The 14,055-nt window shown below is 42.8% G+C and overlaps 1 protein-coding gene across 1 annotated transcript in view; it reads right to left on the bottom strand.

Moving 5' to 3' along the window:
* The window catches only part of plce1 (phospholipase C, epsilon 1), a 64,684-nt gene extending 51,295 nt beyond the window's left edge, over positions 1-13,389 (bottom strand). Inside the window, exons 1-5 of the mRNA XM_072373936.1 lie at positions 13,276-13,389; positions 10,291-10,431; positions 9,267-9,939; positions 8,710-9,072; positions 8,361-8,564 (exon numbers count right to left, since the gene is read on the bottom strand). Coding sequence (XP_072230037.1) covers positions 8,361-8,564; positions 8,710-9,072; positions 9,267-9,893 — 1,194 coding nt within the window. The 5' untranslated portion in view covers positions 9,894-9,939; positions 10,291-10,431; positions 13,276-13,389. The remainder of the gene's footprint in view (positions 1-8,360; positions 8,565-8,709; positions 9,073-9,266; positions 9,940-10,290; positions 10,432-13,275) is intronic.
* Between the last annotated feature and the right edge of the window lie 666 nt (positions 13,390-14,055).

Here is a 14,055-nt window from a genome sequence, read left to right as displayed (position 1 = left end):
TAATACTACATGTTTCACATTAATTGTCTTTACAAGACATAAAGTCTCTGATCAATATTAATTAAGGCGATGACAGCGCAAACTTGAACTTCCAACGACTGAACGTGGACACGAGCCTGTCCTAACTGTTGTTCTCTGGACAAATGGACTGTTTTCTTCCAAAAAAAAGAAAAAGAAAAGTACAGCTGACGCTAAAACACAGTTTTAGTACAGATAAATCTTAAAAACAGCAATGTGTTTCTAAAAATGATGCTGCCCTCTGGTGGACAGCTGTGTCAGCACTGACAACTGAAACTGAAATCATTGCACCTGTTAATTAATTCAAATAAAGCGTGTTCGTTAACCGATCGTCTTCCATTTGCTGACGCAAACTACTTCAAAACACAACTGCGAGGTTAAAGCAAACTGTGTTTAGCAGCAATATCAGTTGGAATTAAATCTGTCAATCAGAAAAATCCATAGTGAAAAGAATTGTTTTCTTGGAGCAGTGAATTCATCTGTTGGCTGCTGTTGAAGTTCATTTACTAACAACTTAAACAACAGCAACAATGGATTTCAAGAGCTTTACAAAAGGAAAAAGTAGATTAAAGGGTCATAGGAAGTAGCTTTCTTGTCAAAACCAAAGAAGATTGCCACAAGACATCCAACTTCTCATGAAACATAAATTGTGACCCATGTTTTAGGAGTCATAGGAAATGCACAAAGTGTTTAGCAATTCATATATACCTGTATATATATATATTCTTCTCCACTAGATGGCACCAAAGGCTGATTTATATACCAACAATAATGGCCACTCAAATCAGACATCTCACTGTTTTCAGTGCTGTATACATTATAATGTACTTTAATCTTAAAAAGCAGAGCACACGGGCACAAAGAAGGTATTTTCAAACTAATCCCTGATGATCGGTGATGTTTTCTTCAGAGCCCCTCAGTATTACCTTGTGTATTTCTCCTTAAATCACTTGAGATGTAGGTCCTCAGACATCTTCTTTAGACGTACTCCTTTGGATGCATTTTTAATGTAGCCGCTACCTAAAAAGAGGAGATGCGGTCAAGAGTACCGCTCCACATCATCCTGCAAGCTTAGGGGTTTTTGTAAAAAATCCCCTCTGGCTGACCTCTCAAATTGTGAGCAAGAGAGTTAGGAGGGCGATGCGGCTGAATGTTTTCACATCACTTGTGTTATTCTTTGAGTGCAACAATAAAGACATGACTCACATCCGCTTCGTTATTAGAATTTATAGTTTAGGGAGTACAAGTATCGTTTGTTCACATCCAGCCATCTTCAATCAAACCGGTGGATAAATTTGGTGTTTCAAGGTTGTTCTGTTTTAGTAAGATGTCACTGCATCGTTGGAGGAGCACAGAGTGATGTATTTATTGCCACTGTTTGTATCTATATTTGTGCTGCAGTCCATGAGACCAAAACTGGGAGAGGTCCAAAGGCCAAAGTGTTTAGTAGTTCATCACTATGACATTTACTATACTGGTAAGTGGCTCTAATATGACATCATGTTACATGTTTGGGTAAAATTCAATATAAAAATGCATCGACATAGTTATTATCCTCCAAGTAACGCATGCATTTTTTAAAAATACAACTCCAATTCCAAAACCATTGGGGCACTTTGTAAAATGCAAATAAAATTAGGCTTTAACAAATTGGAAATCTCATAAAGGAGCATTTTATTCATGGTAGAACATAGAGAGCAAAAGGTTTAAAGTGAGACGTTCTCAAAGCGACACAAAAGACAGGAGCAGCAAAAGGCTGGACGAGTCAAGTGGAAGTCAAAAGAAACAGCTGGAGGAACACGATGCCACTAATTGGTTAAATGGCAACTGGGAGTGTTGAGCAGCTTGGATCCTTTATCAGTTCAGAATGGGACAACTTTCCCTCCCAGAGGTCCAGCATCTGGTCTCCTCACTTCCCAAACGTTAACAGACTGCAGTTTAAAGAACTGGGGATGCTACACAGTTGTAAACATGGCCTTGTCCCCATTTTCCACATTGCTGCTGTCAAATGCAAGATGAGCTAATACCTCTCATTAAATAGTATATTTCCCTTTCAACATCTCATAGGTTGTCTTTGTTTCATGGTAAATAAAACTCAGATGGTGACTTTTGCAATGCGACATTCTTGGGCGTTTGGTCCTGAAATTCACTTGAATAACTCCAGTCTCTGGACCTCTGCTTAGACAACACACTCCCATCTGAGGTGGAGTGCAAACCTCCACAATGTCATAAAGATGTGAGAGGCCTGTGCTAAAAGCTGACCTGCGCGCACACGTTAATAACCCAGTGATGGGAAACCGTAGCCACGCGCGGTTTTAGCACCCATCTGTCATTCCACAAAAACAGACAGACAGCGTTTCAACAGGAAGAGGCGCTGTCGCAATGTGCTCCCCTGCAGCAGATTGGAGAAAACACACCAAAAGCTACGCAGCTAACGATGGAGGCTTGTCTTGTTTTGACAGCAGAGAGGTCACATTGTTTGAGCTGCTGTCACTTAGCGAAAAGCGGTACTCCTCACAGAGGCATGCTAGATATTTAAAGTCCTACCCCTTTTCTGTCTAAGTAAGCATCTGACTAAACTAAGAGTGTGTCTCAATACACACACACACACACACACACAAACTCTAATCTCTAGCTAAGCCATAACACCCAACTGGGCAAGAAAGTGGCCTGTTCGGCACATTCCTTTGTAGTGGCACAGCACACACAGAGAGAACGTAAGAGTGACAAACACCAGGTTAAACGAGTGTGACATGCGAGGAGGTTTAAAAGCGTGTGTGTTGGTTTAGGGCTTTGTTGCGATTTCCACGACAGTTCACAATCGAAACCGCTCGTTCGGTTGCCTTTTTCCGAGTAGTTTTAGTTACAGTTCAGTTACATTTTGAAAATGTAGCACGGTGTTCCCTAAAGGCTGTAATCTCAGAGAAAGCATCAAAGATTTGGAGGCATTTGATTGTGACATTAAAGGATGGGTTCATCCCTTTGTCTCTAATCTGTCTCACAACAATAGGCAGCTGTCCCTGTGAAAAACTAAATGCATTTGCATGATGTAATAATGCTGCCCATCAAAATAACCCTTCTAAAAGGGCTTCCTGTTTTAATGACGGGGGGGATTAAGAGTTAGAAAAATCTAGGACCATTTGCCAGGGTAACAGTTGTGGCACGATGATTTAACGCAGCGCTATTGCACGCAATGAGGACTGTGAATTGTTCTTTCCTTTCATATTGAAGCCTAGGCGACACAAGGTCAAGTGATCATAACGCAGCTTTATTGACCGGCTACCCTGGTGTAAACCACCCCTCAAACTAAATGAGAATCGCAAGGAACATTCAGGAGTTATTTAAGAGCTTTCCCCTTTTGAGTTAGACGTGATCGGCGTGCATTGCGCGATACTTGAGGCACATTTCTTATCACAGTGACGCAACTTGCTTAACTGATTCATGCCACTGATAAGAAAACAATATCCAACACAACTGTAAAACTGCATTCCTTACTGGTAACCAAGAGAAGACAACAGCAGGTGTATTGTGTTGCTCCCCTTATAAATATGTCCATAGAAGGCTCAGACAATTACCACAGCCCAAGATCAACTCTATCTTTTTTTTATCTTATCTATATCATTTCAAATGTTTTAGGCCGCGACATCACTGTGTATTGGATGAGATGATAAACATAAATGGAAACTTTAATGAGGTGTATGAACTGCCACAGCATGTGAAGCAGCTCAGTCCAAATACACATTTACAGAAAAGGAAAAAAAAACAAAAAAAAAAAACGACGTGAACCTCTGATGACCCCAAAAATGAAATTAAGTCCATTTACTGTGGCAAATACCTGGAAAACCAATCACCGAAAACTAATCTCATGACAATGCCTGGCACCGAGTTCATGTTTTAAAGCCGGATATTTGCTGGACATTTTATTTGGAAACAGCACCTTCCAAAGAAGCACTAATTGGTCGCCACAATGTGGATGTGTTTACAGCAGTTGTCATCTGTGCTCTTAAGTGACCCGTCTATGACATCGCTGTTTCATTAGCCATGAGGAAACATGGAGTTCAACAGGGCAAACAAGCATTTCCATGTGCCAAAGGTTGAGCTTTGAACTGGACTTTCTGGGATAGCCTGGTTCATATTTGCTCATCAGAAAAAGAATCCCATTTGAACTGGAAACTGGGGAGATCACCCGACGCAGCACTTCCGTTTACAGTGACATCAGCCACAGATTTGTGGATACTTGTCAGATTTCTTCCAAACAAAACACAAAGAGGTGTGATTTGAAGTATAAACAACGTTTACTGTAGCTCAACAATGTGGTCCATGTACAGTACTCGAGACTGCTGAGTTCGACTGTTAGCTTTGAAGCTAAAAGCCAAACTCCTTGAATGTGAACTGGAAGTCAGTATATGTATGAGTGGCTTTCATTATCACCACACAGAAAAATGCTGTGCGCTGATAAGCTCCCACTCATCTTTCAATCCACCCATAGAGGAAATGATGCACATGACCAAGACTGTTGTTTTAATGAATCAAACATGACACGTCCTTTTTTTTTTTTTTAAACCTACCCAAACAATAGACATGCAAGAAGTCACAAAACGTGATGACATCCAGCACGCCAGAAAACAGATAATCTCCCAGGTAATCAACAATGTGGCTGAAGGGGATGTTACGATCAAATGTCCCTGAGAAATGTGTAAAAAAGCAGAATGAAAGTGAGTCTTAGATTAGATCTACCATCACTTTACTTTGTGCTAGACCCTCTTACAAAGTCTATCATGCATATCATGTTTAAAATCCACCTACACCATCACTACTTAATGGAAAGTTGTCAGAATAAAGCAACAGAAGACGACACATGTCACAAAACCTAAGACTTCAGAGGTAATCCCACCATAAAAAGCTGCTTGGGATACACTGAACAAGCCTTCTCTTGATTATATTATTAGAACAAAAGGTGAACAGAAAAAAAAGGTGAGAATTATAAACCGTATACTAAGAGGAAAGTGCTCAACGGGGACTCCAAAAGAACAATCCAAGAAGCAAAGAGCTATTTTTGACTATAGTACAACTGTAGTTCTGTTTTAGCTCTTGCCAAACTCCCGTGGGGATTAAGATGAGGACAGCAGTACGTGACAGCAAAAGAAATGTTTTTATTTACTTTCCCACCAAAGACAATCCCGGAGGCGAGCTGGAGACATTCTGGCTGTAGGTCTACTTATAACAAGATATACTGAGGGAAACGGGAAAGTACGGAGCATCCCCAGAGAAAAGAATGCATCTCCGTGCCCAAAAACTATTAGCAAGCCTAGTAAGGCGGAGAAGACACATTTACAAGCATCCATCTGTCAGCCCACACTGCTTGTTCTAAAGAAGTTAACGTGTCACTTGCAGCTTGGCCTGACATCTCTTTGAGTTAAACGAAGGGACTCTGCAGGACTCTAATTGGTACGTTCCAGAAAGCTGAAAACTCAACTGCTTCAGCGACAGTTTATTTCCAAAGTGTGTGTTCCGTATGCGAGTGTTTCACTAAAACCAGAATAACATAACATAACGCTTCTGTAGTGTTACGCAGTGGGGCAACAGGTTGAAAAAGGCTGTAGGCACACAGATAAATGCACATCAGGGCCATTTGGATACATAACACAGTCTAAAGGAGCTTTTTGGGAAGTTACCATGACTATAAAAAGGTACAAAAACAGTAAGCATAATGGGTACAGGATTATTCCATCAAGTCTCTTAGGTTAAAAGCTTTGTATTTACCAGCTAAAGAAGCACTATCCCAACACTTTTGGGCTGTCCTCAGAAAGAACTGCAGGTTTTCACCACAGTTATGTGGTTGCTGATAGGAGAACAGAAGCAAAAACAGTACATACTTTGATCCTGTATGTGTTCACTGTGTATAAATGTGTTTATCATATGAAAACATTTAATGTCATGACTTCCTCCCTCTCCCTTTTCTCTCTTAAATAACTCACGCCTTCTCTCCCCGAACACATATCTCACTTCTCTCCCATGGTAATTTTCTCCTTTCCCCATTGTTAAAATCTCTTTTTCTCCCCCTTCCTCTCCCAGTGTTACCCCTCCTTTACCCTTATTCTGTCCCTGAAGCCTTGCTCCAGCCCCTACTTCACATAATCCTGTGTTCTTTGGCTCACTTCATTAGTTGTAGCAATAAACGCCCCAAGGCCACAGGATGCATCCAGACAACTCCTCATCGTGATTACTGCAGCGTCAGGCTGCTTAGCATAAAGTTTACATGTAAAACTGGTTAAACATGAAAGATGTCCGGTTAAGATGTGTAGTTTTCACACTATGCTTTAGGTTTTGACTCAGAAATATGCCTTAAAATGCTCAATTGTTCCCTGAGGTCAAATAAAAGTGTACAGAAAATGCTTGTATTGTGACTCCCATTTCAAATGGGATAACTTCCTCCTATTTTCTAAACTTTTAACCAACTTTACTGGATTGCTGCGGCCTAGTATTGTCGTTTTCTTTGGGAATCTTGTTCTAGAGGTTCTCGGATGGTGTTTTTACGAGTGAACTGCTGGCAACTCCACCATTTTCAATAGGCTCGTTATTAAAGCAGCTCTCCCTGGACCTCACTCGGTCTGTGTTTCAACAACCGCAGAGGATTCATAAACAGTGTGGCAAAGTTCGGAACCACACTGCAGCTTGCACACGAGTGTCGGCGTGTGTGTTTCTACGATGGGAGCGTGCGAACCTCCTCCATATGACTCGGCTCTGTTGTGGCTATGACTGACCCAGAAAAAAGTAATACTATGCACACACATGCACAACAGTGCATATCAGTGCTGGAAACCTATCATATGTGGGGATGCAAACAAAAAAAACACATCATATTCACATGCTCACACACTCCTCCACATTCAATACTTGTGGGGATCTGAACTAGACTCGTGGAAGAACTCTTCGTTGAGTCTTCTTGCTATCGCATGAAAAACTCCGGCTCTCACTATTTTTCTTCTGTTTCGCACTACAGCAACAACCCGACTTTAACGAGCATCAGCATAAAATCTTGAATAATTCCGTGGTTGTTACGTGCCCAAAAGGCTCTAGAGTTTTAGGTTCCGTGTGTTACGAGTTTTTACAGGACGAAAAGGAAGAAGATAACAAAACACAACAAGAGGGCATCCTGTGTGATGCTGCCGGTCCTCGGTCCCAACAGTGTCTGCACCCCAAGGACTGAAAAGCACAGCTCTCTGCTTAGCACCTTTTGTTGGAAGGTAGGGGAAAGTGGAATGTACCCTAAACAGAGCCGTCCAAGGCTGCTAAAGTTGAACAGTTCCTGTGAGACGTTTTCATGTTTTTAAAGCACTCTTGCTTGGAAACTTGATAACAGGCCACTGTTGTGGGTCTCCGTCTGTCTCATTCCGATTCTTGTCCGATCTTCCATCGCCGTCCGTCTCAGTCTCGCTTTCTAATTCACCCTGTGTCCAATTTCTCTGCCTGTAGATTTATTACAGATGCCGTCTCTGCTCAGTCCATTTACACGTGCATGCACACAGGCACAAACACACACACACACACACACACACACACACACACAGAGGGCTCAGTCATTCGCTCTGTCAGTAATACGGGGAGCACAGAATAAATCATTTTTCCACAGAAGGGGCCTACTCCGAAACAAAGAGCCTGTGTGTAAGTGTTTTTGGTGTGCGTGTGCGCGTTAGTCTATCAACATACTCCTCGTACAAATTATTCATCTTCCATGCATCACAGGCATAACATTTCAACACAAACACAGGCAAGCAAAAGCCAAGAACAATTTTTCTCCACTGACCCAAGAATCAGTCAAGTCAGAAATACTCGTGTGCCACTGCAGTGATTCAGTGTTGCACTGTCGCCAGCTAGAAACCAGTTTAAAATGCAAACCCGGTAAATGCAACGAGAATTAGAAATACAAGCCTAATCTAATGAGGGCCTGTCAAAGGCAGTGAAGTTCTGCAGACATGTGTTGCACTCACGATCGTCTGTGGTTAGCTTGGGCAAATGGAAACCTGGTGTCGTCTCCTGCTCTGTGTCAGTGTGATAAGTCATAAGCAGGCAGAATTACAGAGACCCGATGACAGAGAAGGAAAAATCTTAAAAGTCCCTTAAATGGTCTGAAATTTCATTATTGGAGCAGCGGCATTGATTTCACTCTCTTGCATATATGCCAAGAGTATATATGCTTCCAATATGTCACATATTCATGTTAAATGTGAACGACAAAATAGGAACAAAGAAAGAAAATTTCAGATTAACACTGAGGACCTCTGAAGACTTATGTGAAATGATCTAATGCACACAGAAATTGCTTGTATCTATTCTTTTACCTGTTGAAGCTCAACTCCAATGGAGCACAGCATCCCTCTGCAGCCTCTGAATTCCTCCCCCCGCATTAAGATTGGCCAGATATCTTTCTTGCTGGGATGCCAGAACGTGCGATCAACAACAACCCTCCAGACATCCTCTGAGATGTGTCCGGAAGGCAGCGTTCGGACAATCGCTTTGGTACCAGCGCACACCGACATGGTCACCTTAGGACGAGAGGGATTTCAGCATTTCTGATTATTTTGACAAATAAGAGGTCAACTGAACCAATTTGTCGGAGACACCACCTCAAAGCCTGAAACCTAATCAATCAAAATACAAATTGAGAAATTGATTCGTCCCTTCAAATACCTTCTGGTTATTCTTGTAGAACCGCCTCACCAGGACAGTGGAACGCTCTTTACGGTTCCTGACGAACTCTGTGTTATCAAACAGGCCCTCCCCATCCACCTCATCGCTGCTGCTGTCCCTGGTCCCTCCTGAGGATGATCCAAGGGTTGCCGCCGTGGTCTCAAGAGAAGCCCGTCGGAGGAATACTTTCTCCAAAGAGCACGTGTTAGCCCGGGGCCTCCGGTTGAGTCGCTCTAAACTTGAGTATCCATCTTTGAGGCGGTGCCGGGGGATGTGTCCATTCTGGTGATGCTGCTGATGGTTGGAAAGAGGGGAACCGGAGGGAGATGACACCAAAGAGTTCGGCTCACTCGAAGGGGAGCCCTGTGATGAGAGACAAGGCAATATCTAAAAACATAGTAGTATTTAAAAAAAAAAACAACTCAAAGTATGGTTCTGTGAGGCTAAGGAGGAGGTGCCTCAAATGAGGTGCAAGGCAACAAATCTACAGTGTAAACATTGTGCTGTTGGTTATGTTTATCTCGTGCTAAAGGGCTAGTAAAGTGTTTCTTTATTACCTTGTAGAAAGCCAGCATAGACACAGGAAGGCTGCCCCGCCGGATGTGTCTCTTGCGGGGGCAGGAGGGGCTGGGGTTTGAGCTGGGGTTGGAGCTGGGGTTGGAGCTGGGGTGACACCACTGAACAGGGCTGGAGCTTGGACTGGATATAGCGCTCTGGCGAGTGTTTGAACTTGTGTTAAAGCTAGAAATGTCACAAGGATAGCGGGTGCTGCCATTTCTGTTTCCCTGTGTCTCCGCGATGTCTCCGGGGGTGTCTTTCTGCCACATCGATCCCTGCGAGCTTTGCCCCGATACCAGAGTTATTCCTTCGATGTTCTTGCCAGACGCAAGTTCTGCAAAATGTTTTTCTTTGGTATTTATCACTTTTGTACTGTAAGTAAAGTCCTTGTTTTCTTCATCCAAAATTGTCCCTTTCACACTTTCACACGATAGCTTCCTGTAGAAGAGGAGGGAAGGGCTGCTTCGCTGCTTGGAAAGCCACGGTTGGTCAGATCCTCGCCATGCTTCCTGGCCATAATTTGCATGCTTGGCTTCTTTGCTGGGTCTGCTCCCAGTGGATGGAGGTGAAACATTCTGAGCCAAAACCTCATGCCCGACTTGAGTCTGATTTTCCTCGGTGGCCATTTCGTCTCCCCGTGGTGTCCTGCTTAGTCCCGTGTCTCGCTGCACACTTGAAAAGAAAAAGAACCACAGGAAACTTTAGCTCATTAGCTGATTTGGAAGAAATTTTCAGACATAAAATGTCACACATTTGCCTTTAATGCAAAGAGTAAAAGACTAAATGACTTTCGATATTGCAGCAAGACAAGACATTACAGCACAGTCATAGCTGCATCAACTGAATACTCAGTTTCAATGTGCTATCATGGATAAAGGCCTGTGCTGAGGCAAATAACAGTCAGGTTCCCAGTAACCTCTTGAGTGACTAAGACACCACGTCCATACACAGTGTGCTCTGTGCATGCGTGTTGTGGAAACAGAAGCTTGTGCAGCTGTACAAACCAGCAGATAAAAAACCCACCAAGGCGACCCTGGGGGACTGAGGAATTTCCTTGATAGGACGGTCACAGTCACAGCTTACAGGGCCATGTGTGTCCCTGCGTGCGCTTGCTCTGTCTGGACCTGGACTTGGGTCTGTGGCATAGTTATCCAGTCGGAGGTCCTGAAAAACAGAAAGGACATGGACACACGAATAAAGTCACCTTCCTGTTTTTTTTTTTTTTTACATATTCAAATTCCGTGGCATTAAATGATGCAAAGAGAAGATGGGTTCAGGCAGCATGACCAAAATTATCTAAAAGCTAACTGAACTAAGTAAAACATGTCCTCCCTCATCCATCTCATCGACTCGCCCATCAATGAGTATTCAGCTCATTCGCTGCCCAGGGCAAGCAAAAATCCCCCAGAGGCATCACGTTTCCTGTGAATATGTACGAGGAGCAGAACTTTATGTTGTGAGCCTGAAAAACTTTTATCACGGTTCTTTTATTTTGATTTAGTCCAACAAGCATTAAAAATGTTGCTTTGGAAATGAAGGCACAAACTGCTTATAAGAAGCATGAATGCAAACTCAGATGACCGCTAAGATTCATGTTACAAACAACCCTGCCTGTGAAAATAGGCCCATGTGTGGCTGGCATTTCTCGCACCAAGTGCTACAACACATGAGGATTGATGTCTCTACTGTACGAACAAATTAATTAAACTTTTTCTGTCCCAATACATCTATAACACAAGAGTCGAAGTGAGCAACAGCTGAGCGTGGATCCGCTAAGGATGCTGCTGAAATGAAATGCGTGTTTCATGGACACACTCGCCCACTACATGCACACATACTAATTGTGTGGTTCTGGTATCATTATGGTGGCGAACGATGACCAAAAAAAAAAAAAGAAAAACTCTGAAACCTTGTAATTAAAGTGCCCACAGCCCTCGGTTCCCTGCCCAAATGTGTGGGCCACAGCCAGTATGTGGAGCAGACCCAGAGGGGGAGGGCGGCAATTCAGTCTGAGTGTGTGTTTGTTAAAGAGAGAGAGAGGGACAAACACACATCAAGGAGTGTGTGTTGGATGTCTGCAGGCTCTTTTCAAGGCTCTATGCTACATTCACACAGACAGCACATCTGCCAAAGGGACGAGACGGACAAGTGCTCCATTCAAAGGCAAGCACTTACATAAAAGGAAAACTTTTCTAGCTTAATTGTGGGCTTTTTGTGGGGGATATCATTGCCAAAAAAACATTACCTCTGAGCATAGAACTGCCTGATTTTTACTGCTTTTGTTCAATACCAGAACACTGTTCCTCACATTGTGCACAATGAAATAACTGAATCCAGCCCCACCCCGACGTCCACTGATCGCTTCAAACTAAACCAGTCTTGTCATAAGTAACAGCCAATATAAGACTTCTTTACAGCTCTAAATGTATGTATTAAAAAAGATAAGCAGGCGGGATGTTATTTTGAAAGAAATGCAGCAGCCTCAGGTGAAAGCAGCCAGTTGCACCATCTCATACGCACTGCACCTTTAGACTGAAACTACGCCACATGGAAGCTGTTTTCCTGGAGCGACATTGTTGACCGAGTGCAAACCCCTAATGCAATTTGACCTACTGACACGGTGATGCCACACAGAACATTTTCACTTCCAATCCTCGACGTTGTCTGAAGACAAACTCAAGAGAGCGTCGAGCTAATCGAGATCAGATCAATTTTCAAATCTGAAGCGAGTCATAATGTCAGATTATCTTCTTTTCTGAGCAGAGAACTCGCTCCAGAGCACAACAGTCAGGGACAACCTGCACATGTTGCAGTTAGCCAACAGGTCCAACCAGATATGTCAATTTCTTTCAAAAATATGTGCCACAAAACGGTGCAGTATGTCCTGTCGGTTGTTGTCATTCCTGTTGGATATGACAATTAAACCTTTTGCCTATTAATCATGAACGTTTATTTCTTTGTTTTGAAAATACTGAATGCTACACCTTTCCACAAACCTGTGCATACATGCCAGTATTCCCCGTAGCCTGAAACCACCAGTCAGGTTTTGGTGTGTGCGATTCTATAGCCACCAGTCCCTAAGCTTGGGCGTAGTTATAAAGGCTACAGCAGAGGCAAGTCGCAGCAACGACTAGATCATAAAGGAAACCTGATCAATCGAAGGGGAAGATGGATTACAGTAAACAACATGTAAAGCTGTGCATTTCTGCTGCGTCGACCGAAGCTGCGACTGCTCTGATGGTAGCTGACTCAGCGAGGCTGATGTCGTTTGAAGACACCAGCTGTGACTCGTGTTAGGCCACACAGCCATCCAATTACAGGTCAGGAGGGCAGTCGTACAATAACACTCGAGAGGAGAAGATGCACACCCGGAGCCTTGATTTCAGAAGCCATGTTCTGAGCAGCGTGATGGACAGCTGTGCTCACCATCAGTGGGACAACATTTCTGCACAGCAGACATGAAAAAACGGACGCACGCGTGCCTAAAGACGTGTTTGCTACGCACAGAGGTGCAAGTCTTCTGTTAACAAGAATTCAATCTTACAATTATATAAAAAAAAATACAAATAAACAAATTAAATGGGCCCGTAATAAAAAAAAATTTTAAAAAGAAGAGTAATCACATCTCTGCTGACAGTAAAACTAATAAAAAATAAAACAACCACATGCACCTTTGTTTAAAGTAGCTCTTGTTATCAGCTGAACTCTGACCCTAGCTGGGAAATCAAATGGTTCTTCCAGGCTCAATCTCAGCCCAGGGCTAAAAACGTAGACAGACATACATGCAACACACCCACACACTGAAAACCAGGTCACACAGAGTGACAAGTGCACTGACCAAGCAAACGCTCAATCACTTCTACTTCACTTGCCCTATTAAAAGCAGTATTGTCCCACACATGGAACTTTTTTATCTCCACACGAAGCTGCCCTTCCAGTAAAATGCCACAAATTTGAATACCTTTTTTTTTTTTCCTTTTTTAAGACAATTTTCCTTGCAATACTTACATTTAATGCAAGAGTATGGCTCCAAATAGGGGGCGAGGGGGGGGAGAGTTTAACCCCAACGCTTCAGGTTTCCAGGTGATTCAAGCCTCCGACTCAGCGTCTTTTATTAAGTGTGAGAGTGAGAGTGAAAGAGAGAGTGTGAGAGACACAGAGACACACGAGGGATGGGCCGTCCATGCAAAGCTCAGCAGCCAATCAAAAGGCTTCCTTTTAAGTTTGCGCTTAATTTATCCATAAAAGTGGTTTTTCGTGTGACTGATGGCTACAGCACTAAACATAGAGGCCTTTTTTTTCTTAGATATATGTGAACTGTTCCTGTAAGAAGGGGTTAACGTTTATCTGGGTATTAAGAGAAACTGCCATCGTTTCTCCATATTAAAGCAACAGTGTGAAATTTTAGGAATTCTGCTAAGTAGCTTTCATGCCAGGAGCCAGATGAGGAAACTGACACCACTCTCATACTATGAAAATGTGAAGCCACTGTACAAATAGTTGGCTTGGCAGAAGTGTGCACAACAACAAGTGTACAGTGAAACACTTCAGCCATCCAAAAGTAACTAAATCCATCTCAGGACCTTTGTAAGTGCATTAACCAATACTTAATCTCTTATTATTTTTAGTCCACTAATAAAAAAAAAACAACATATGCAATCTATGCCCTAAACAACTAGGAGAATCTCAGGCTATAATATGCTTACTTGTACTTAATGCAGACGATGGATGTTCGGAACTGAAAAATCCTCGAGGCAACTGATTGTTTTAGGAATGGAAAATGTGTGA

Source organism: Leuresthes tenuis, unplaced genomic scaffold (genome assembly GCF_036924035.1).
Source record: "Leuresthes tenuis unplaced genomic scaffold, fLeuTen1.0.hap1 SCAF_20, whole genome shotgun sequence".
In the NCBI taxonomy this organism is placed as follows: Eukaryota; Metazoa; Chordata; class Actinopteri; order Atheriniformes; family Atherinopsidae; genus Leuresthes; species Leuresthes tenuis.
The sequence above is the reverse complement of the archived record's forward strand: the minus strand, read 5'-3'. Positions and strand labels throughout refer to the sequence as shown.